General features: G+C 43.0%; 1 protein-coding gene across 7 annotated transcripts in view; it reads right to left on the minus strand.

The window, feature by feature from the left end:
- Nucleotides 1–24,639, minus strand: part of ATXN7 (ataxin 7) — a 131,277-nt gene that overhangs the window by 27,520 nt on the left and 79,118 nt on the right. For all 7 annotated transcript variants that reach the window (XM_081246308.1, XM_081246309.1, XM_081246310.1 and 4 more), the window contains one exon: nt 22,703–22,807. In XM_081246308.1, coding sequence (XP_081102434.1) covers nt 22,703–22,807 — 105 coding nt within the window. The remainder of the gene's footprint in view (nt 1–22,702; nt 22,808–24,639) is intronic.

The following is a 24,639-nucleotide window of genomic DNA, read 5'->3' on the forward strand; positions in this document are numbered from 1 at the left end:
GTTAGTGGGCAGAAACCACCCATCAGGCACCAGGCTACAAAATTTATAGGGATTGCCTCATTTAGTCCTAACCATCTTCCTACAGAGCAGATATTGCCATGATCCCCACTTTCCAGATGAGAAAGCCAAGGCTTTAAAGGACTCAGGTCAGTCGCCCAACATCACCCAGCTAGCGAAGAGGCTGGATCAGGATGCAACCCCAGGCAGGCTGACTCTAGTGCCCAGGCGGGACCACATGACAGTCCACCTTAAGCGGTGTCTTTAGCAGGTCACAGTGCACGGTCCAAAGGCAGGCAGAGGGGTGACGGTGAGGGCTGCGGCATATGTCATCTTTCCAAGTGCTCCGCAAGTGCAGGCTATTAGCACAAAGGGCGGCAGAGTTGGAACATACAAGTTTAAGACAGAGTTTTGGTAAATTTGGGGTGGGGATCCAGAATCTGTTTAAGGGAAACCCAGGCTGTTGTGGATTTAATCTTCCTATTTTGGAAGTTGCTATCCTAAAGATTAGCTATGGGTGTCAGCCAGTGTTGCATTTGTTTTTTTTTCCCACAGGGAAACTAATTAAAGATGGTTTGAAGAGTGAATTTTGGTAGAAAGTGCCAGTCAGAGCTGTCTTTCTGGCCTGGCTAAAAAGAATCACTTAGAGAGTTCCCAGATGGATATGCTCTACAAAGAACCCATGAGGAGGAGCAGTTATACCTGTTCTATACCTATAACAGAAATACCTGTTCTATAGGATTAGGCTGGCCGGCCCCCACAGACCAACACCATTATGCATGCCTGCAGTCACGCCCTGGTCCTGCTTGCCTTCCCAGCAGAGGCTGTTGGGCACAGTCTTGATTAACTAACCGGCTTGAATAGAAGCCAAAGTAAAACCAAAATAACTTTTTTAAAAAAAAATAGATCACTTGAAGGGGCAAGAACGCTGGAGTCAGACACACGTGGGTTCAAACCCTTGTTCTGTCACTAACTAGCTGGGTGACCCTGGGAAAAGACCTGACTCTATCTACTTTGGCAGACTCTTCATCTGTCAAGCCTACCCTGCAGGGCTGTTGGGATTAAATAACAGAGGTGTAAAGCCTGCAGCCCAGGGCTGACTGTGGACCAGGTACTGGAAACTCCACAGGGAGTAAGACAGAGGCCCCCTGTTAGTCCAGGTAATGCCAGTTACAGACTCAAGTGAGAAAGGCCAAGCAGACAGAAACCAGTGAAGAACAAACCAAAACCACTTACTCTACCTTCCCCAGTGTGGTAGAGACTCAGTTTATAGATTTAGTTTACATGTCAGTCCAGGAAGATACTAAGCTCTCCTTAGTCAACAGCTCAGAAGAACAACGTTTAGAATTCATTAAAAATGAATAGGGCTTCCCTGGTGGTGCAGTGGTTAAGAATTCGCCTGCCAATGCAGGGGACATGGGTTCGAGCCCTGGTCCGGGAAGATCCCACATGCCGCGGAGCAACGAAGCCCGTGCACCACAACTACTGAGCTTGCGCTCCAGAGCCCGTGAGCCACAATTACTGAAGCCAGCGTGCCTAGAGCCCGTGCTCCACAAGAGAAGTCACCGCAATGAGGGGCCCACGCACCGCAACAAACAGTAGCCCCTGCTCACCACACTAGAGAAAGCCCATGTGCCAAAAATAAAAAAATAATTTTTAAAAAATGAATAAGTTCACACACCAACCAAAAAAGATGCTCATTCAAGCTAAAGTTATTTTATAAGTAAAAAGTTGGCTCATTTTCCTGACAGAACTGAGTCACTAAGGAAGAACTGCAGGTGAAAAGGAAGAAAGTGAAGATCAAGTTTATGGATCCAAGGGTGGCAATTTTATGTAGATTATCAAAGCAATGATTCCTAAAACTTACAATTTTTCCTCTAAATGAAACTCACACTTTTGGATAGATTTGGTCAGGTAAGGTTAAACAGAGTGCATACTCTGTTACAGAAAATGCTCTCTATAACTGCTCCCATTTAAAGCAAGGATTTTTTTTTTTTTTTTTTTTTTTTTTTTTTTTTTGCGGTACGCGGGCCTCTCACTGCTGTGGCCTCTCCCGTTGCGGAGCACAGGCTCCGGACACACAGGCTCCGCGGGCATGGCCCGCGGGCCCAGCCGCTCCGCGGCATGTGGGATCCTCCGGGACCGGGGCACGAACCCGTGTCCCCTGCATCGGCAGGCGGACTCTCAACCACTGCGCCACCAGGGAAGCCCTAAAGCAAGGATTTTTAATAATCAAGCTTACACATAGCTATAAAATGTAAAACACAGGTAAACACGTAGAGCTCCTTTGGCCAGGCACAGCAATTAATAATTACATATACCAAAAGCTCAATTTAGAAACGCTGGGTCATTCATTAAGCAGCCCTTTCAAAAAACTAATCAAATTGTTTACTTTGACATCCAGGTTGAAAAGAACTGCTGTGTGCTATTACCCAGCTCCCAGTTAACTCAAAGTAGCCATCATAGTTCAGTTTCAGGCCACCAAACACAACTCATGAGGCATCATCTGTCTTTCATAAGGATTATGACCCACTATGAAACATCTAAGATCAGGACCTGAGGCAGACTATATATCAAAACTGCATATTATTTGTGTGTGTGTGTGTGATATATATATACATAATATATATAAAATTCAGTGACTGAGCAGGCATACCCAATTCAGCATTATCCTAAGCAGTATCTGTGAAACCACACTTTGGGTGGACACATCTATTTTTTTCTTAATAACTATTACCAAAAAAACCTTGGCACACTTTTTTTTTTTTTTTTGCGATACACGGGCCTCTCAATGCTGTGGCCTCTCCCGCTGCGGAGCACAGGCTCCAGACGCGCAGGCTCAGCGGCCATGGCTCACGGGCCCAGCCGCTCTGCGGCATGTGGGATCTTCCTGGACCAGGGCACGAGCCGTGTCCCCTGCATTGGCAGGCGAACTCTCAAGCACTGTGCCACCAGGGAAGCCCCTTGGCACACTTTTAAAGTCACACCGTGGACTATGTGTGGACATAAAGCATTTAATAGTGTCTCCTCACTACTCTCACTGTCAACTTCTCCCTGTAAACGTTCTTATTCTTTTCTAAAAGCACTTTCACGTGTCTGACCAGCAAACACAATCCAACTCCACTCCTTGTCATTACCTATTCTTTTTTTAATCCTATATCTGCTTTTTCTTTGATCCAATTTCTGGAGGGTCCCCAGGGACTCGACCAGACTACTCCAGAGCAAGCAAAGCGTAGTCTGATGCTAAAAAGGAAGCAAATCTGTGGGACTGTCCCTGGAACATTCAAATCTCAAGTTGTGGAATCCAGAGCTGACCTCTGACACCCAGTGCCTCAAAGGACAGTTCACCAAAAGCCAAAACCAGAGCCGCGAGGCAGCCTCAGAGCATGCTTAGGTGGGTTACAAATGGCACTGGAAAACAGTGAGGAAGAAAAAAAAGTCTTTACACAAAGCACTCGGCATCATTTCCACTAGAGAGATTTAACTGAAAAGGATGATTTCAACACTGGCTGCCCTAACAAATTAGTCTCCAACTGCGACTTCTGCCAAATGCATTTCTCCTCCCCCTAATGCAGAATGTTTTTAAATTAAAACACGAGGGGAAAGTGCCGAAGAGAGAGTCATTTACAGCACTTGGGACACTTGAAACAACTTTTCGCCAAGGTCTATAATCAAATTATCAAGCTCTTGAAGTCAGTGCTTTATGACGGAAATAAAAGCCCCACTAAAGTATTCCAGGTCCCTTGGCATTTCCACGTCTCTGGGCAGGGCGGCACTGCAGCATTCCCATTCACACTAGCTGATGAAAGAGAACAGATCACAAAGGGCAGATTACAAGGGAGAATGACTCCAACCCCGGTGGGGGAAGGGACAGGCGTGAATGGATTGTAAATAATGTTGCTAAGAAAGGACCACAAATATGGCAACCTCAGATAATCCTCTTGCCAGGAATTCTTCCCATGGGGACTGTTCTTTCTGAACTTTGCTTTCAAGTATGTGAGAAATATGAAAACCTTACTGAATATCTGGAGGTAGCCCTCCCCGGCTGTCTCAACTTGCAGGTCTGTGCAAACATTAGAAAAAAATGGCTTTTAAAAATTCCAAATACTTTATTAAAGGAGATGGAACGATAGAGAAAAAGAGGGGATACTGGATGGTATAACAACTGATCACCTCACAGTTGGGAGAATATCATTTCTTCATAATCATTGTCACAAGACATCTTGTTTAAGGAACAATGAATGGTCTGAATAACAGTTCATTTCCTTAAGGGGGCCCTTCCTATCCTCCTGTTCGAGGTGCAGACTTTGAACTGAGAGTTATCATCATGATTTCAGACAGACACACACAGATGTTTTTGAGCAAATACAACTTTGGGGAAAAGGCTGTTACCGCCTTGAGCAAAACACAGCCACCAAACTACGCCACCTCTGTGATGTTGCCGTCACCATCTCTGGCTACAGGATATCATGCAATGAACGACATGCTGGCTGACACTTCCACTTTGCTAACAGTCACAAGCAGCTCTCTCCGCTGTCCTCAGGACACACATTGTTACCCAAATGATACTGGCAGAGTACAGCAAGCACTCACCCTGCCTGAAACAAAGAGGATCTCATGGTCTGAGCGATCCACAGCATCTCCCCCGAATTCGCTCCCATTGACTTGAAATGTTTGCACGCCTCAGGTATCAACATGTGAGAAGAAACCAAAAGCCAAAACCAGAATTCCATCAGTCTCCATTTACTTTTGCTTTAATCCTTTATCTGTTGGGGGAAAAAGCATCCTATACGTTTAGCTATCTATCATTTTAAGCTTAGCCTTCCAATTTGTGAACACCTTGCACAGGTCAAGCATCAACACCCTCAGTCCTTATGGAAGCACCTCTCTAGTCACGTTTTGGGTCTGGTTCCCAGTTTTTCTCTAATGAAAGATACAAGGCTATCATCAAAATGCAAAAAGTATTAAGAAAAACAAGCTATGCCTTTACCACTCCAATCCAGTTTTAACTCACACACACAAAGGGTAAGGGAGACAGAGAAAAATAAAAGAAACCTGGCAGAACTCAAACTAGAGTTCTCTGTTTTTATTCTGTTCGTTTGTTTTTTTAAAACGCAAACTTCTGTGCAGGAATCCCCTCAGGGAGCAGTGTCCTCTGAGGCCACAAGGAGCAGCAAGTCCAAGGTGCAACGGAATGACAGCACCATCTGCTCCAGAGGGCTGCGCTCGTCTGTAAGCCACATCCTTACTGCTGTTTCCCAATAGTTTTGTGGCCTTTATATTTCACTTTATTGGGGGGAAGGTGGGGAAGGGGTGAAAAGACCGTGAACCTGGGAATAACAAAAACCCCAGACCCACAACACAGCCCTTAAAGCCTCCTCATTAAGCGCTCTGTTAATAAGGAATGGGTGATTCATGACGTAACAACGCCAACGAGGAGTTTGCAGCACGTGTTTATTTTTTCTGAAGACAGAAAACAGTGTCTGCCCCACCTACAGGATGGGGCTGTCAGCTAATCAACACCAAAAGCGATAGGCAAAAATGAACCCAGAAACAGCACCACCAGAACTGCCAGAGGAGAAATAAGAGTTCTTAGAAAAATCAATTTTAGGGAATTAAACAGCAATTTGAATAAAGGTTTGAAAGTCTGTTTGTATTTAAAGTTCTGCAAACCAGCAGTAAATTTCAGCCTCAATGAGAACCATGGGTCATTACTGCAGGAGGCATGAAAGCTGAGCCCCGTGAAAAGTAAAGATCTCAATTGTCACCTCACTTCCTGCCTGCAGACGAGGCCTCAGAGAGTTAAGGTCACTCTGAGAACAGCCGCCCAACCCACCCAGGAAGAATCTGCTTGGCTGTACTGGCTACCTTAATAACACAACCGAGAAAAATACTCTTTTCTGGCAGTCAGTCAGTAATTAAATTTTTATACACCCAATTTAAGTTACTGAATGACTTCCCAGGGTTACTGTTTGTATTCTGAAGTTGTTCTTCCTCTTGACACAGTGCTCTGCTTGAAACTTCGCTGTGGATTGGAAGTATCTGACAAAACAGCTTTCAAACACGTTCTACAGGAAACACGGTGAACTGCCTGTCATGAAACCTCACTCACCACAAGTGAGATAAAAAACAAACAGTTAAAGCGTGTTACAACGTTCGTCCATTTTTAGAGAGCAACGTAACCACTGCTCTCCCTGTTTTGAGATATGGGCACCGTTTGGTGCAAACCTCAGCATTTTGTTGGAGTTAATAGCAAACTCAACTCCTGCCTGCGTTTGACCTTTGCCCAGATCACTCAAATGACATTTCGGCATGGCTCCTGTGGACGGCCAGCAGCAGCTAATCCCTCTAGCTGCGATTACCCCCCTGCTCCACGGGTCTGCAGAGCGCACTCTCTCCACCACTTCAGCCACGAAGTGCTCCGGGCCTGCTGGCGGGGCAGGACAGCCACCAGAGGAAGGGGGCCTGTGCCAGCTCGCCACGCTCAGCTCTGCGTGGGTCTCTGTCCTGTTCCCAAAGACCTAGCCCACCTTCCGCAAGCTCATCCAGAACTGGGCCCCGGGCCAAGCCCAGCCTCGGAAAATTGCCTCGGAAAACTTACCCGGTGGAGCTTTCAGCCCCCGTGCGGAGGAAGGGCTGTTCTGAAGAGGCTTCTTGTTACCTTCCATTCACATAATTTGGTTGTGCTTCATTGCACATTTGCTACTGCAGGCTTGCATCATGATTTGAGTCTGCCCACCAACTCCAAATATGCTCCATGTTTGGTCTTATGTAACATTTGCTACTACTGTAAAAAGCACTTGAATTACAAAGGTCCTGGCAGATCAACAGAAAACAAGGGGTGGAGTCTAATTTCATCTAATATGGTCATACAAGGCGTCCTGGCTGGTGTAAATTAATCCTTCTCTTTGAAAGGCAGCTGGCCAAAACTGAGGGAGATGGAATTTATAAATTTAACCTGCTAGAATTAGAATGTAAATTACTCACACCTGATTTTCCTGAGTAACTAAAATGACAACTATTACCAGTTATATTAGAAAATGTACTTGATTCGTTATATATCTACACTTTAAGCCTCGACAAACCTACAAGTTTTAATGTTATACAGTTTTACAAATATCAGCAGTCTTTCTCCACATTCTATTTCCCCACTATCTATACTTTAAAACAACAGAAGTCTAAGCACAGTTTTCCTTAAATCTAGTAAGAAAAATCTTAACCCATTTTCTGTGCATGTTTGTAAAATAGTCTAATTTCAAAAAAATATATACACCTTATTGTCCAGAGTTCAACCACTGGATGACTGACTAAAGCTGGGGAACTTTTAGACTTTTAATCCAAAAACTTCTCTAAGTGGCTCTTTGTAAACCAGGCCTTCCTGGTTTAGCTGTTTGTCTGTCTTCAGCCCTATTACACTCACTGCGTCACTACTCCCCAATCTTGTCAATCGCCAAATCTTACTATCAAATAGACATGGAAAAAAGCAGCCAACTGATCTGAATTTTATGATAATAAAGGCTGCACACATAAATAGACTCAGATGCCTGATAGTTCAGAATGAACACTTTTAAATGTCAAAAGGAGGGGGTAAATTCCTCTACAAAATACCATCACCCAACACAGACTATTTGGCACAAAGTCATGAATTACATGTGTGGAAAAGATTTGGCCTGGAAGGGGTGGTAAAGAGTTGTGAGGCATAGGAAATGGCTTCTATTAGACCAGACACAAATTCTAAATTTACTGTAAAACAAAAGAGTAGTAGCCACACTGCTTTATTTTCACAGCAAGCATTCAGACCCTAACCACAGCAGCAATATTAAGATCTAGAGGACTTTCTGAAACCCTCCCCCGAACCCCCACCAGATTTCCGGTTCAAACAATGCAAAACTATGGTGGTTCTTAAAAGACAGAAGAACTCAAGGAAAGAGCCATCAGCAGGACTTAGAAGCACAGGATGAGCAAATCTTTCCAAAGTTAATTAGCAAAAATAAGACATTTAGGTTAACTCACTGACGGGTTGCTTAAGCTAGCAGGGGGAAAAAAAATTCTATTGCCGTACTACCTGATTGCAGAAAGTTTTTTAGCATCATTCACTGCACCCACCTGCCCTCGCCGTCGCCAAGGGGGAGCTGAGGAGTCTCCCTGACATCATCAGTGGCAGAACTGAACTGGGATAAGAGGACCTGACTCAGACTAAGCCTCAGCTCCACATCACTGCACCCCTCAGCCTGGACACCAGACTCCTTGCCAGTCTCCCAGCACAAACGCTTGCCTTTCTAATGTTCCCTTTTGTAGATGGTGATGGTGCTAGTGGGGAAAACAATCCTTACGAGAACCAGCCAACCTAAGACAATTTTGGGAACAACGTCTTTCTGTAACCTGGAGGAACTTCAGGATGAACTTCAGCAAATCTTCTTAAATGCTACAAACATACGTCTACACTTAATTTCATACATAAACAAGAAAGAAACAATCCTAATTTATTTTATTTTATTTTATTTTTTTGCGGTATGCGGGCCTCTCAACCCTGCGGCCTCTCCCGTTGTGGAGCACAGGCTCCGGACGCGCAGGCTCAGCGGCCATGGCTCACGGGCCCAGCCGCTCCGCGGCATGTGGGATCCTCCCAGACCGGGGCACGAACCCGTGTCCCCTGCATCGGCAGGCGGACTCTCAACCACTGCGCCACTAGGGAAGTCCCCTAATTTATTTTTAAGATCTACGTCAAAGAAGGGATGAATGATAGTGCAAACCAGAAAAATTAAAATTTGTACAATAAGAATATAAACAAATACACAACAACTGGGCATATAAAGCTCAGACTGAACTTTTAAACACATACCTCTCTTAAAACCCTGAGTAAAATACTTAACCAAATACCACCCTATTCTGCTTGGAAAGCATTATTACTATTTTCTTCAAACCATTTCTCAATATCCTATCCAAATAAAGTTTATATTGATATTAAATCTCCCAATGATGGCTCATATTTCAGTGCCTAGGTCTGAGGACGTGGTCACATTTCTTTTTTCTTATGAAAAAATAAACAGACTACAGACTAAAAAAAGACTACAGACTAAAATACCATTTTAATAGAATAACATCCATGCCTTACAGACCAAAAATTATAGGTATTGGCTGTGGTGTGGATGGTGTGTACTCATCAATTTTACTCTGGTTGCACAAAGGGAGTCCTGAACTGACACAAATTCTTCTGTGAATTAGCCCGCTCCCAGCAAACAAGCAAACCGGCAGCAGCTAGGAGGGGCCGCGAGGGCTTGGGTTTGGCCACGGCCTCAGCACTTTTAGTTGTGTAGGCTTGGGCAAGAGACTTCTGTCCCTCAGGGTCTGTGCCCTCCCCTGAGCAGCAGTAATACCGCCTCCTCTAACAGGGCCTTGGTGAGGAGTAAAGGAGGTGACACATGTAATGCAGTGCCCAGCACATCTTAAATGCTCGATAAATGTCAGCTATTACGATTAGAAAGGAGGAGAAACTGGATGGTGGACATCATTCAAAATAAAAGAAGACCAAGAGAAAGACAGCGGTTTCTGTTACAGAAACTAGTGAGGTCCCCAACAAATCTTGGGATTTCCTAAATCCAATCCTGAGAGGCCAGCAGGGGTGTCATTTGGTGTTCTGCAGGACAACAAACAAGCTGTTGGCAGTTGGGAAATCCTGTGTTCCTGTCACCAGTGGCAGCCAGTTCTCCAGCTTACAGCAGCACAAGCCTCCACTCACTCCACTTCACTGTCTCAGCAGGCCGGGCGAGTTATAATTGGCCTTAATTGGCACTTACAGGAGCTTTAACATTCCTCACCTGCTGCCAAGGAGCACTTGAAAGGGGGAGAAAGTATTTTCAAACTTGGAAATACCAAGCAATTCATTCAGCTGTGGGCCGGGAAGCCTGCTATCCAGAATCAGATTAGCTTCACCCAGAAATGCTGCTATGTTATTATCCAGTGCTCATTAGGTGCTCACACAGGATTAGGAGAGGTGGGAGATGAAGTTTAAAAGGGGATAATTCACCTTGGGGGCTAACAGCACGCAGCAGCCTCCCTCTGGCTGGCATCGTCTGATCTGTTTGGTGGACACTTCTTCAGGGCTCAGCCACACTTCGTGTGTGTGTCCCCTTTCAGCTGTTCAGATTGTTCAAAGGCAGGCAAATAAAGTATAACCTCACAGCCTCATTTACATAGGCTTTGTGTGAACCACAGTCTGACCTCAGCCCAGTCATTATTTGATACACAAAGTGAACACTGTTAAAAGGTGACCAATCACACCAAATTCAAGGAGGATAATGAGATCAGAAATAAAACTGGCAATAGTTTTTCACTGGCCCCGCAACTGATCTCAACAGAAATTATTGTCTTTTAGAAGACTACACATTTTGCAGAGAGGAATCTCAGCCTAACAGAACTAGATTTCTTCCCTAAGATAAATTCCATAATGAATAGAAATCTCCCACAAATGCCAGGAAAACTGCCTATAGTTGTTTAAATGAATATTTTAAAAATCATCACTCGTTTTGAAAGATCTCTTTGCCTCGTATCGTTACTCAAACTATCACTCAAACTCAGAAGACACATGCTACACTGGTAGTAAACAAAAGTTTGCACTTGTTTGCGAAATTGACTTCAAAGTCAAATTACAATTAATCACACTTGTGCATATGCGTGTAAAACACTGTAAGAAGCTTTAGAAAAAAATAGAAGTTTAGAAAAATAAATAAAACACCTCCTCCTGGTGATGATACTGTCATACGTCGCTAGTAGAGATACAAAGTATTAACAGCCTTTTTGGAAAACAACCTAGTAGCAGCTATTAACAATGCAAATAAATACCCTTTTTGATCTCAGAATCCTTTCCTGAGACCCTATCCCACAGAAACAAAACCACCAGCAGTTAAGGACTTATGTAGCAGGGTGGCTACTGCTGCTTTGTTCATAGAGGCAAAAAGCAGGAGACAAAGTGAATGTCCACAGACAGACGGTCTGGCTGAGGAAGCTACCGCACAGCCGCACCTTAAAAAGGGGATTAGTGGGCTTCCCTGGTGGCACAGTGGTTGAGAGTCTGCCTGCCGATGCAGGGGACACGGGTTCGTGCCCCAGTCCGGGAAGATCCCACATGCCGTGGAGCGGCTGGGCCCGTGAGCCATGGCCGCTGAGCCTGAGCGTCCGGAGCCTGTGCAGGAGAGGCCATGACAGTGAGAGGCCCGCGTACCACAAAAGAAAAAAAAAAAAAGGGGGATTAGTGTTATCTTGGGATGTGAATGATCTCCATGTTGTACTGCTGAGTGGAAAAGAAGCAGAAGTATGCATAACAGGATCCCCCCCTTTTTTTGGGGGGGGTAAAGCTATGACCAGTAGCCCCTGCTAATAAAACATGGGATTACATATGTCTGTAAAGAGTTATGAGCATGAGAAAAAATATAGAATGATGTATACTACATTACATACTAAGAATGTGCCAAGTTACATAGATGGATTACAAGTTGGAGAAGGTGGGGAGTCAGAGCCAAAGGAACAACAAGGATGGGTGACTAATAAGAAAACAAATAAATAAAGACATTAAAAAAAAGAAAACAAGAAAGAAGTAGGCTAAACTGAAAATAGCATGTTTGAGATTACTACATTTGTGTATCTATTTAAGTATATATGGCGGATATATGCATCTCATATATTCACATATCAATCAAAAAATCCACTAAGAAACTCACTTGAGTTTTTGTTACAAAAAATGCACTGTGAAGAAAGTGGAAGAAAAATTTAAACAGTATGAAATTCGGGTATTACATCAAAGCACTTTATCCTGACTGTGGAACCCATTTCATTTGTTTGGCTACACAGACTGAGAGTCTAGTAACACAACTGAACACAGTAAGAATAACATAGAAAAAGGCCTATTAGCCACTCTTGTGAAACAACACCTTAATTTTCTAAAGCTCACTACAAATCTTCTATAGTAGGAGTTTCAGCAATCTTTTTAAAATATCAAGCATTAAGAAGTAATGAAACAAATTTCATACTGGAGTTTTTCACCCTAGGAGACTACAAATCAAGAACTATATCATGTGTGATTAGGGGCTGATGGCTTGGATTTTAAATTGAGATAATTACCTTCCTCCATTTCTCTTTTTATTAACTTTCAAACACACAAGAGGAAAAGGTATACAATTGCTTTGACGTTCAAATTGAGAACTGTTGTCTTAAAAACAGAATAGAGAAGTAAACCTAAAGACTGGAATTTCTATACACACAATAAGGAATGAGGAAGGAAACAGATATATTTAGCCATTGCCCCCTCCCCCAAACCAGTTTTAGGGGCTTGAACTAGCATGTGCGTGGGAGGAACTACCCCAGCCAGGTAGTAAGTAGGTGCTACTGCATATCCAAGCGATAAAAACTCCCTCTTCTGGTCAGATATAAGACCACAGCTTAACGGGGTTGACACAGCAGGTGTATGTGTATCTTAACTAGTCAACCCACAAATTAGCCTTGTGAAATGATTGTCAGGAAAAACATCTTTCAGCAAATACAACTAAAATATGGATTTATATCCTGAAATGTCCCCTTTAAAATCTGAAGCACATCCATCCTAATAATTTCTATATGTAGCAGACAAGTCAAGAGTAGCACTGGCGAACATTAACAATTTTTATTGATTGATGCTGCTGGAAACTCACATTTTCACTGCCTCATTCTGGTGACACAAATCAGACCTGTTGAAGTAGTTCATTCAATCACAGTAGCACTAACCTGGAGGGCAGCTCTGACCAGCCTCCAGGTCGAAAATCAATACACTGACATACTGACAGACATTTCCAAAGAAGAATGGGTTTAGGGCTTCCCTGGTGGCGCAGTGGTTGGGGGTCTGCCTGCCGATGCAGGGGACATGGGTTCGTATCCCGGTCCGGGAAGATCCCACATGCCGCGGAGCAGCTAGGCCCGTGAGCCATGGCCGCTGAGCCTGCGCGTCCGGAGCCTGTGCTCTGCAACGGGAAAGGCCAAAACAGTGAGAGGCCCACGTACAGCAAAAAAAAAAAAAAAAAAAAAAAAAGGGTTGTTTAAAGTGCTGCACGTGATAATGCAGCACTAACAATTTATATGTCCACCAATAGGGGACAGGTTAAATTAAGTACATTAAGAAAGTGGAATAACAGGCAATCTTTAAAAAGAAGGAAGTAATGTGAATTAACATGGAAAAATAAGCTAGATCACTAAGTTTAAAAAAGTGAACTTATAAAATGTCTCATTTTCCATGTGTGTGAGAGAACAAGAAATACACAGCCAAATATTCCTTTGTCCAGGGTCTAGAAACATTCCAAGGGTTTATGTCAACCTGTACCCCTGAAAAGTAAGATGGAGATTTACTTATTCTGACTGCATATTTATCCTCTTGCTGATGGTTACTGTTTTTCTTTCACAATGTGCATTACTATGTTAATAATGAAAAAATCAAATACATGTGTTTTTCCTTTTTTTTTTTTTTTTTTTTTTGCTGTACACAGGCCTCTCACTGTCGTGGCCTCTCCTGTTGCGGAGCACAGGTTCTGGACGTGCAGGCTCAGCGGCCGTGGCTCACGGGCCTAGCCACTCCGCGACATGTGGGATCTTCCCGGACAGGGGCACGAACCCGTGTCCCCTGCATCAGCAGGCGGACTCTCAACCGCTGCGCCACCAGGGAAGCCCCCTTTCCTTTTTAATCAATACGTTTCTATTACCCAAATGAGAGCATCCCTTTGTTTCCTGGCTTACATCACTAAATTACTGTTCCACTAAAAAAAAAAAAAAAAAAGACAAAAACAACAAAAACCCAAAAGAATAAATGACCCCAAAGTTTGGCATCACTGCAATAACTATTTTCTATCCCCACAATCTCTAGAAAATGTCTAAAGACTGAGTGAATACAATACATCAAAGGCTTTTCATTCAGGTCAGTACACCTCATTAAAACAAAACAAACAAACAAAAGCCCATATACAAATTGAAAGAACAACCCCATGATCTACAAGCTAAGTAAATCCACCCAGCTGCTGAGGCCAAAGCCCCAAGAGCCATTTCTCATTCCTTCTTTTCCCGTATCACTCAATCCCAGTCCATCAGCCACCCCTGCCGGCCTTCTACTTCTGTGCTGATTCCTATTCTATCCGCATCTCTCTGCCTCTGCTGCTACCATCTTCAACTTAAGCTTTCTCTCCAAATCCCACCCTCACCTGGACTAGTGCAACACAGCCCACTAACCGTCTCCCTGCTTCCGCTCTTGCCCTCTATGTTCCTCAGAGCAACCATGAATCAGATCAAGACATTTCCTTGCTCAAAATCCTCCAGTGACTCTGCATGGCCTGCATCAGCCAAGCCTGATTCCTTCCATCTGGTGCCAGCACCCCTTTCTCCAACCTCAACCTGGACCCCCCTCCTCCTTGCACACGGTTTTTCTACCTCCTCACTGGCCTCTCTGCCAAGCTCATTCCCTCCCACAGGATCTTTGCACCTGCTATTTTCTCTTTGTGGAACACTGCTCCTCCAGATCTTCAAATGGCTAGCTCTTTTTCATCACTGACCTTACACATCAACTCCTCAGAGCGGCTTTCTTCGACTAGCCTTACCAGAAGTGCCTTGCCCCAGTTATTGTCTCACACTATCCCAAGCCTTTATTACTACCTGAAATCATCTTATTTTACTTGATTTCATCTTTCTCGCTCTACCCTCCCTAAGCTGCATGAAATCAAAGCCACTGCTTTCCTAGTTCAGTGGAGAGCAATGCCTAGACAGGAGGTACTCAATAAATACTTGTTAAATGTGAATGATATTATTCATTTCCAGTTCATGATTTTTTAAAAACCCCAAAGGCACAGACATTAATAAAGGCACAGATTTCAGTATAAAGGAAAATCAATACATTTTATAACTAGCAATTAAAGTGTTGCTCCTACAAATGGCATAAATAACACCATTTTAAATGTACCTGCTTATTGTATTACTAAGAAAAAAAGATAAAATTACATTGGTTAGGGACAAAGTGATCCTTTATCTGATGCTACTGAAGTTATTTGAAAATTTTAATTAGCACTATTTGGCTTGTGGTAAAGAAGAACTGAATTCACTGCATTAATTTCACATCATGCTGTTCAGTGACAAGAAGCTTAGATCAAATAGTTAACTTGGAATTTCCTTCGAGAATTAAACTAATGTCTACCCTGACATTGCTCACGTTTTGATGTGCCTGCTCTGGTTTGCTCCCTTCCCTGGCTCAGCCTCCGACTGCTGGAGAAAGGTCTGGCGTGTGTCTTTGAAGTAAAAGAGTGAAGTATTTTTGGCTCTGCAACAAATTTCAATCTTTATACTGACTGCAGAAATATGCCAACCAATTCTCTAAAGAAGCTGAAAAGCGTTATGAGGCTGTAACAAAAAGAGGAGTAGCTTGGCTTTGGATAACTACTATGATTTAGGGTTAAATAAAGTAGAACAGGCTGAAGAGAAATCCAGTGACTACGCTAAATCGAGTATCTACCTACTACCATTACGTCTTCAAATTACTAAATGTCCTCTCTGAGGTAATGGGTTTACAATGCTGACCCAGCCACTCTAAGCAAACTTAAAATTCTACCTGAACTAGAACATCTGTCATTAATGACAGTTTTGTGACATGTGGAATTCATTACATCTACTCTGGATTTTCTTTTAACTCTATACATCCTTATTATATGCAAAAGAAACAGATGTAAGGAGACAGAAAACCCAGCCTTGGACATTTTATCTGTGTGAATGAAATTTAATTTAGGAGTTTGATCCGTAAACTGGGAATAAAACCATCCATTCAGTGGGTTGCTAAGAACAAGAAATAAGATAATACGTGCAAAAACACTCTGTGAATCAAGTACAAATTATCATTAGCCTGTGGGCTTTTAAATGAATGCCAATCCTAAAAAGATTAAGTATCACTGAAAGTTTCAAAGTAGAATAAGACCCAGATTATAAGAATGTAGAGGCCAAATTTAGCTAACAACTGGAGAGAAAAAAGAAACATTTTTTTCTTTATCCAAAATCAAAGTTACTTAATAGCCAAATAAAACAATTCATTCATGTGAAATTGTTGTCAACAATGGGATCGGCATTTTTACCAGAAACAGCCCACGGGATCTCATAGAGTAAGATTCATTTTGCTCTTACACTGACGGTCTTTGAAACCAATTAATTAGCTCAAAAAAGTATGAGTAATTTCTGTTTACTCGTCTTCTGCTGAAAATGACATTTTAGAAAAATATAATTTATCCTGGCACCTAAAAGAATCCAAACCACCTCAGTGCACTTTAAGGAACATTAAGTCCAAGCAATTCACGTGGCTGTTAATTTTACAGGATTTGTAGTACATGCAAGCAGAGAAAGCTCTCAGATTGCAGAGGTGTTTCTGCTAAAGGTACCTTCACAAAGTTATGAAAAAGCCATATTTATGACATCCCCATCTGTGAAGCGAGGTCTGAGAGAGGGGCAGATGTTTTACACCGAGCCCAGACTCCCAACCCACTTAACAGCAATGGGACGGCACGCAACACGTGATATTGATGGATAAATGGCAAAGGGTATTTAACTGTGATCCTTTTGCAGATCAACATGAGATCTGAGAATATTGCTCGCTCGGTAAGGCATTTCCTAGGCTAGGGTTGGCCCCAGGAGACAGCTCCCTGAACATCAGAGGAAACCAAATCCAACAGCTTGAGCTGGTGTTTCCCCAAACATGGAGTAGGTATCACTCTTCAACATTAATAACATTAAATCTCAAGTGAAAACTTACTCCCTTTCCAAATCTCTTTCAAGTCTTCTGGTAACATCACGCTACTGTGTGGATGACACTTGCCTAAAACGTGCTAGTCTCGCCTTTAACTAAGAGAGCAGGCTTCAAAGGCTCAGTGCTGGCATTGGCAAGAGCAGCAACAAAGGATTTAATCTTCTCACTGTGTTTATTTTCACACTTACCATCTATGGCAAAGAAGAGTAGTTTTCCCGTTGATGATTCTAGTAAGGTTTTCTTTGTGAAAGATTTATTTAAATAGAAGTGGTTTGATTTAAAGAAAAAATATTAAGTGGCATTAAATAAGCAAATCATAAAGATGGAACTCGGTGGATCGAAATTGGGAAAAGGTAGCAGAGGCACATGTGCTCAGGGACTCAGGGCTGAGCCACAAGGTGAAAAAGTGGGTCAGCCTAACTCATCAGAGGCAAAATACTTCAACAGCTGACATTCGAGCAGGTTTCAATTAATTATAGAGATGCTAAACGTAGCACCTGTCTGAGCTGAATTAACATCACTCATTTATTTCACCTAGGTAAGATCAGCCCATGTCTGCCTAAGAGAGAAATTACGGTAGTCTTCACAAGCAAGTTCAAAAAGAAGTGGCAGAGCTCAGAGCAGTGCAAGCGCACAGCTTCTCAGAATCACCTGCGAAGCTCTTCCAACACAGAACCCCAGAGGCCCCCCGCAAGTCATCAGCTGATCCTACCTGTTCGGATCCAGAGTAAATGCATGTAAACAGGAATACAAAGTTTTACGCTATTCAGTAGCCAGTTTAGGACCAACACACTTATTACTAAGTGATCCACTCAGATTCCCAACTTGGTTCACAACCTCAAAAGAAAGCTGCTTCTGGCCATAGGGAATGTCACCATCTCAGCCCTCTTTCATACGTAAAGTTTTAGAGGCAAGTACTGTGAGACTTCTAGCACGTAATACAAAAAGTTAAAAATCAGTTAAAAAAAGCAGGGCCCTCCTTTCATGCCATCCTTGCTAGACTCAAGAAATCTCGGAGCACCGATGTGCGCCAGTCACTATGCCAAGCACAGGAATACAAAGCAGCAGCCCCTACCGAGTGAGGGGATCTGCTGTGAGCATAATGCATCCTGGCCAGCTTGTGGGCCAGAATCAGCCTAGGGAGCTGTGTGGAATGCAGATGCCTGGGTGCTATCCCTGGCGACTCCCAGCCAGCTAGTCTGCAGTGGGCTGTAGAAGGGGCCACTTAGGAAGCTCCCCTTTGATTTGGAGGCACAGTAGGTTTGGGATCCACTGATTCAATTATATTTTTAAATCTGAAAACTAGCAGTAAGAAACATCTGACTCCTAAAAATACTGAGTAACTGAAGAGAAATATGAGGCAGCCTGGACTATTTCAAAACATTAAAACAAAGCATGGTATTACTATGCAGTTTCCAAGAAAGAAAGCCATCTATACTACAAGAACAGTCAGACTATGAAACTAGAAATGCCAAAATGACACTACAGTCACTCACCATCACTGCTCCAATAGAAATCCTGGTTAACAGTTAACTCCCAAAGAGGCAGCTCGGCTAGCAAAAAAGTACTGGCACACTCCACAGATATTACACTGCAGGTGTGGTTCCAGACCACCGCAATAAAGTGAATATCGCAATAAAGCAGGTCACACGAATTCTTTAGTTTCCCAATACTTACTTATGTTTACACTATACCGTAACCTATTAAGTGTACAATAGCATTATGACTTAAAGGAATGTACATACCTTAATTTAAAAATACTTTATTTTTTAAAAAACCTTTATTTCTAAAAAATGCTAACCATCATCTGAGCCTTTAGCAAGTTGTACTCTCAACAATAATCACTGATCAAAGATCATGATAACAAACATGGTAACAAAGAGAAAGTATGAAATGTTTCAAGAATTCCCAAAATGTGACACAGAGACATGAAGCCAGCAAATGCTACTGGAAAAATGGCACCAACAAATGTGCTTGATGCAGGGTTGCCCCCAACTTTCAATTTGTAAAAGATGCACTATCTGCGAAGAACAATAAATCAAAAAAGCACAAAAAGTGAGGTATGTCTGTAGGTCTCTCGCTACTCTGGGTAATAACCTCCTCACCAATTCAGAATAACATTACCACCAACGTGAACTGAGTTATAAGCCTTGCTGCCATTGCAGCTCCCTCCCTGTCACTGCCAGGCAGCAGTGGTTTTAAAGGAACCGCCTGCTGAATTTTGTAGCAACTGCTCATTTGTTTATAAAAGTCACAGATGAATATCAGCAATACATGAATTCACAGAAGACTGCCCACCCACATATTTTCACCAATTTCATCAAAAGATAAGACAGGGCTTCCCTGGTGGCGCAGTGGTTGAGAGTCCGCCTGCCGATGCAGGGGACACGGGTTCGTGCCCCGATCCGGGAAGATCCCACATGCCGCGGAGCGGCTGGGCCCGTGAGCCATGGCCGCTGAGCCTGTGCGTCCAGAGCCTGTGCTCCGCAACGGGAGAGGCCACAACAGTGAGAGGCCCACGTACCGCAAAAAAAAAAAAAAAAAAGATAAGACAGTAGAATCTCTCCTTTGGCAGGTATGAGTTCTTCCTAATATAGTAATAAACAGATTGTAGAAATTTCTTGAATTTCAAAAACATTTTTGGTCTTTTAGTGTTAACTCTGGAAAACAAACATGCAGTGATAAGCCTTCTGGAATGACAACAAAGAAGAACGGGTTCCAAATACTTCTTCCTGTTACAGCCCCTCACCCCAAAGACAGAAGAGACACTGGCAACATTGGGAATGGTTCTTGGTCCTGGTCCCCTGACTGCCTCTCCTTTCCACGTGAGTAAGATGTTACTCCCAAAGCAGCCGAGAGCCATCACATGGTGCCTTCCTCCACTGCGAGGAGTTGCCCCCAAGCCCACACAACTATCCATCTCCCAACCTCCTGTTTTTTCCATCAGCCTTCTCCTTGGCTGCTGCTCCCAAAGAGGGACCTCCTTCTACACTTCCCAGCTGAATCCCTCTCTCAGCACCTGGCCCTCATCTTTTTGCCAGACTCTCTTCTTTCTTACAGCTTTAAATTTCCCTTGCCACTAGAGGGTCCAAAGTCCCCACCCAGGGGCCTTTATCAGTTGCATTTCCTGCCTGGCGACAAAAGGCACTGGATTATGTATATAAATCCTGCATTCACACCACACCTTCTTCTACTTTGGAAGTTACCAAAATTGCTTTGTCATTGAACAAGCACCTTATTAGAAGACACTGTGTATGCTACATATGGGTAGATAAAAAGAGCAGAAATATGATTTTAACACACTCCCTCCCCTCACCCACACCCCGCCCCCAATACACAGACATTCTATGAGAGAGACAGAGGAAGAGAAAGAAAATCATCTCTATGAAACGTGCTGTATGTAACTGAGTGAAGTGCTTCTGGAAGAGGGGACCAAGAGGGCCCCCTTCTGCCTCAGGAAGTCCTGGAAGAGGTAACACCTTTAAGTGGGCCTTGGTACAAACAGCAGCTGTTTTCCCACTCCTTTCTAATCCACTTTGCCCATTCTCTAGAGCATCACTAAGTCACATCACTCAGGTGCTAAAAAACCTGCAACAGGTCCCCACCGACATATCAAGGCCAGGGGTGTCTGATGGCACTGAGTCTCTCTGAGCAGCCCCAGCCTGCCTTTGCACACAGCTTTTCCACACGTGGGTACACCAGCTCCGGCTAATGGAGACTCCGTGGAGTACATTCCAGACAGCCTGGAATTTCCTGCCTCTGCACTTGCTCCCATCATCCCTGCTGCCAACCTGGAGCCACCAAACATGGCTGTTCAGTGCACAAGCTGTGCAGCTGTATGTGGCAACCCTGTCCATCCCCATCAAGACACTTCCAATTTTAGGGTATTATAGCTGATTTTTTTTTAAAGTATTTTCTGCGTTTTCCACAATGGACATGTATTACACACCTAAAAATTGACGGGAAAAAATTTGCACATGGGAAAAACAATCCACTCTGCTCTTCCGAATAGCCTAACGTGAAGGCTGTTTCCTTTAAGAAGCCTGCTCTGAGTTACTGTGCGAGAAGCAATCTGTGCTCCTCCTTATTCTTAAGAACTCGGACTGTTTTACGACTTTCGCCACATCTTCCTGTATCTACGGCTGTACCCTTTTTTCTCTCTCATACCTATCAACTGCCAGGCACTGCATGAGGGGCTTCACCATGCTGTTTCATTTCATCCTCTCTGGAAACCAGTGAGGCTGCTATTACTGTCCCCACATTATAACAAAGGAAGCCAAGGTTGGAAAACTTGCTCAAGACAAAGAACTAACCTATGGTTTTTGCAAGTTTAGATTTAAATCCAGTCTAGTCTGGTTTCAGAATCCTTAACTCCAAAATACTTGGCAACTGACTAACTGCCTTTTCCGATACTAGCCACTTAGAGTCTTAAGCAAGGAGACAATATCTTAGTCAACTCACTCTGGTGCCTACTCCCAGGCCTCACTGAGAACCACAAACTCAAAGAACTTTTTATGACTACAAAAAAGATTCCTTGGGGGAAGAGGTGGGATGTTGATTATGACAGTGCGACTCTTACAACAACTGCATCCAGCCCGACAGAAAGCCCTGCAGGTTCAAAGCTAGCTAGGCTGTGTCCCCAGCTCTACCCCCCATCTTAGCCTTAGTCTATTATCACCTTCACCTCTGAACCATTCTCCCTGCTTCTACCCTTCTCCCACAACCTACACTCAGCAAGTCAACCAGTGAGATGGTCCTGTGTTACTCCCTTACGTAAACTTTCCAATGGCCCCAAGCGGCTTCTTCCTCTGGCCTACAAGCCTGTACATGAACAGGGTCCTGGTTCAAAAGGTCTGACTTCCCAAGTCTCTACTTCCCTCACCAACTTCACTAGCCTTCTTCAAGTCTGGGCACCGGCTCTCCCCTCTGTATCAAATGCTTTTATTCCAGATCGCCGCATGGGTGGCTCCCTCTCATCACTTAGGGCTCGGGTCACCAGGGTCATCTCCTTAGAGGCTTTGCTTGAACACGCTATTACAGAAAGACCCTGTTGTTCTCCCTGTCTCAAGCTGGCATTTGTAGTCGTGAGGACAATGACAAAACAACTTGCAGTCATTTAAGAAAATGTGTCTAGTTAGTTTTGCCTTTCTCTCCAGCTAGATTTTAAACTCCATGGAGGTAGGAATGATACCACGTCCCCAATGCCTGAAACAAGGTGAGCACTCAAATACTTTCGAGTTGTTACTGAATCTAACTGGATATAAAATTAAGTTTTATGATTGGAATTTTTTAAAAACACTTTAGGCAGCATTATGACACAGGAAAAACAAGCTTATTTGGATTCTCACATGATTGACATCAGATAACAACAGGCTTGGAGCCTAAAAGACAGGGACAGCTCAGAGGTTCATGGAACTCCTGAAGTCACAATGCTTCATTCTAAGTACATGCGCATTTTGATGGGGCAAGATAGCATAGCTTCATCACATTCACAAATCACAACATCAAGATACATTTCGAACTACTGAACTTGGACATTTCAAAGTCACATTTCCTTTAAAAAAGCCATGTCTCTATACACTGTGTGTGTACATATAATTTTACCAACCACTAAATTCACAACCGTGGGATCTAGAAGGAAACAAACCTTTTACTACACTGATGCAATATTTCAACAAAGATTTTATAAAATACATTTTTCCCTAATTTTAATAAAAATCAGAAAATGCACATCCCTTTCAAGAAAATTCAGAAAATACCCAACATCTGATAGGCATTAACCCATTCAATGAATTAGAAAACCTACTTCCTGACAGGGGGAGGGGTATTATAGCCTACCCATGCTGTCACTGGTCTTCAGTTTAATACTGCTCTACCTTTTACCCTCTAATAATGATTTTTAAATGGTTAAGCACTTACCATAATGTGATTGAAATGCCTGCGGTTTGACAACCTGATTACAGTCGTTACACACCACCAAGTAGAAATCATCGTGGGCTGGACAGAGACCAAATATTGGCATGTCTGCAATAAAGAAAGAGAGCATCACTCACTCATGTGGTTCCTGTTAATATGAAACCATCTGGGGTGGCAACACTTTCTAAAGGAGCTGCCTTATGATAAAGTACACAGGGTAAAAGTCGTTCCAGTTTAAAAGTAACTGATGTGACACACCGTGACTATTAAAACAGAGAAATCAAATCAGGCTTACAGAAACACCGTTATAAAGGGTTAAAATAAAGTGCACGAGAAATCATTAGTATGAGGTAAACCAGACAAATTTTTTAAAATGTGAACAATGAATACATTCACACAATAAAGCAACTTTAGATGAACTCTACCAAGGGTCATGAGGAAGAATCTGCAACCACATAAAATGCCTAGCAATTCACAAAGCTGTACCATCTAATGGTTTTGTTTGGTTAACTATGCATTCTATTCCAGCCATCTGGTCTCTGAGTTCTATGGAACCATTAAGAAAGGAAGCAGAGGGCTTCCCTGGTGGTGCAGTGGTTGAGAGTCCGCCTGCCGATGCAGGGGACACGGGTTCGTGCCCCGGTCCGGGAAGATCCCACATGCCGCGGAGCGGCTGGGCCCATGAGCCATGGCTGCTGAGCCTGTGCGTCCGGAGCCTGTGCTCCGCAACGGGAGAGGCCACAGCAGTGAGAGGCCCGCGTACTGGGGGGAAAAAAAAAAGAAAGGAAGCAGAGGTTTCACTGAAGAGTAAAACTGCTGGTTTTCTCAGCATGTAATACAAAGAAAATTATTTTCATACTTTTTTTTCTTCAGGTCACAACTAACCTCTAGTCCTTTGCTTACACACTGATGCCACTGGACAGAAAGAACCTCAGTACAAGCACAACATTTCATACATTCATCTCAGTTCAGTTACCAGAATAGGGCAAGATACAAGTTGGATTTTTTTATACTAAGAAGTTAATTAAAATACAAATGTAAAACTAACTATTTGCATATACATGAAAACAAAGTACAGTAACTTGATACCTGGTAATATATGGTTAACTAAAAAGTCCTAACTGTGGACAATTAATTATTAGTCACAATCTAGGGAACAGAGCTAACAGTTCAAATCCAGAATCTAAATCTTTTAAATATTTCAGAGTTGGCATTTTACACTATAAGCACTATTTAGAACATCTGCAATGAATGGATAATTAACACATTTCAATTAGGCAAATATTTTAGTAGACCAAATACCAAGTTTAAAGGGGGAAAAAAGATCCAAAACGCTGATTAGCATCTGCTTTCTTTTCTGTAAGATTTAATTTCACACTTTCTCCAGCTTGGGTGGGCTTGGTGGTTTTAAAGGAAACAGAAAATGCCCCGAGGTGATGTAAAGTGATGATAATCTCTAAAATGTCAAATTACTGATCTAATAATAATATCTACACACAGCTATAGGTCAGATTTTCTTAAACAGTTTCTATTACACTGAACTGCACAGATAGCTAGCTGTGAATCTGAAATATACCAGGGACCAACACGATTCTGGGATGCACCAGCAGCACTGAGCAGGTTCTACGTGCTATGATCTCATTTGATCCTCACAACTACTTGGGTAGATACCATTATAACCCTGCTCTAGAGAGGAGGAAACTGATTCACAGAAAGGTGAACTACTTTGTCTAAGTCAAGAGCTGAGATTTGATTCTGACTCACAACAATGGCTTGAATTTGGTCCCTTGAAGACCGAAGGAATATGATTTCTAGAAATTCCTTCCAGATTCCAACTCCAACAAGTTGAATGTCAGGGCTGAACACCTTTGACGGCATAAACTGATAAGACAACAGAAGAAGGTTCTAACAGACTGCTGATTCTGTGACTAAGCTTAACA

This window comes from Mesoplodon bidens (genome assembly GCF_964165515.1).
Source record: "Mesoplodon bidens genome assembly, chromosome: 10".
Classification (NCBI taxonomy): domain Eukaryota; kingdom Metazoa; phylum Chordata; class Mammalia; order Artiodactyla; family Ziphiidae; genus Mesoplodon; species Mesoplodon bidens.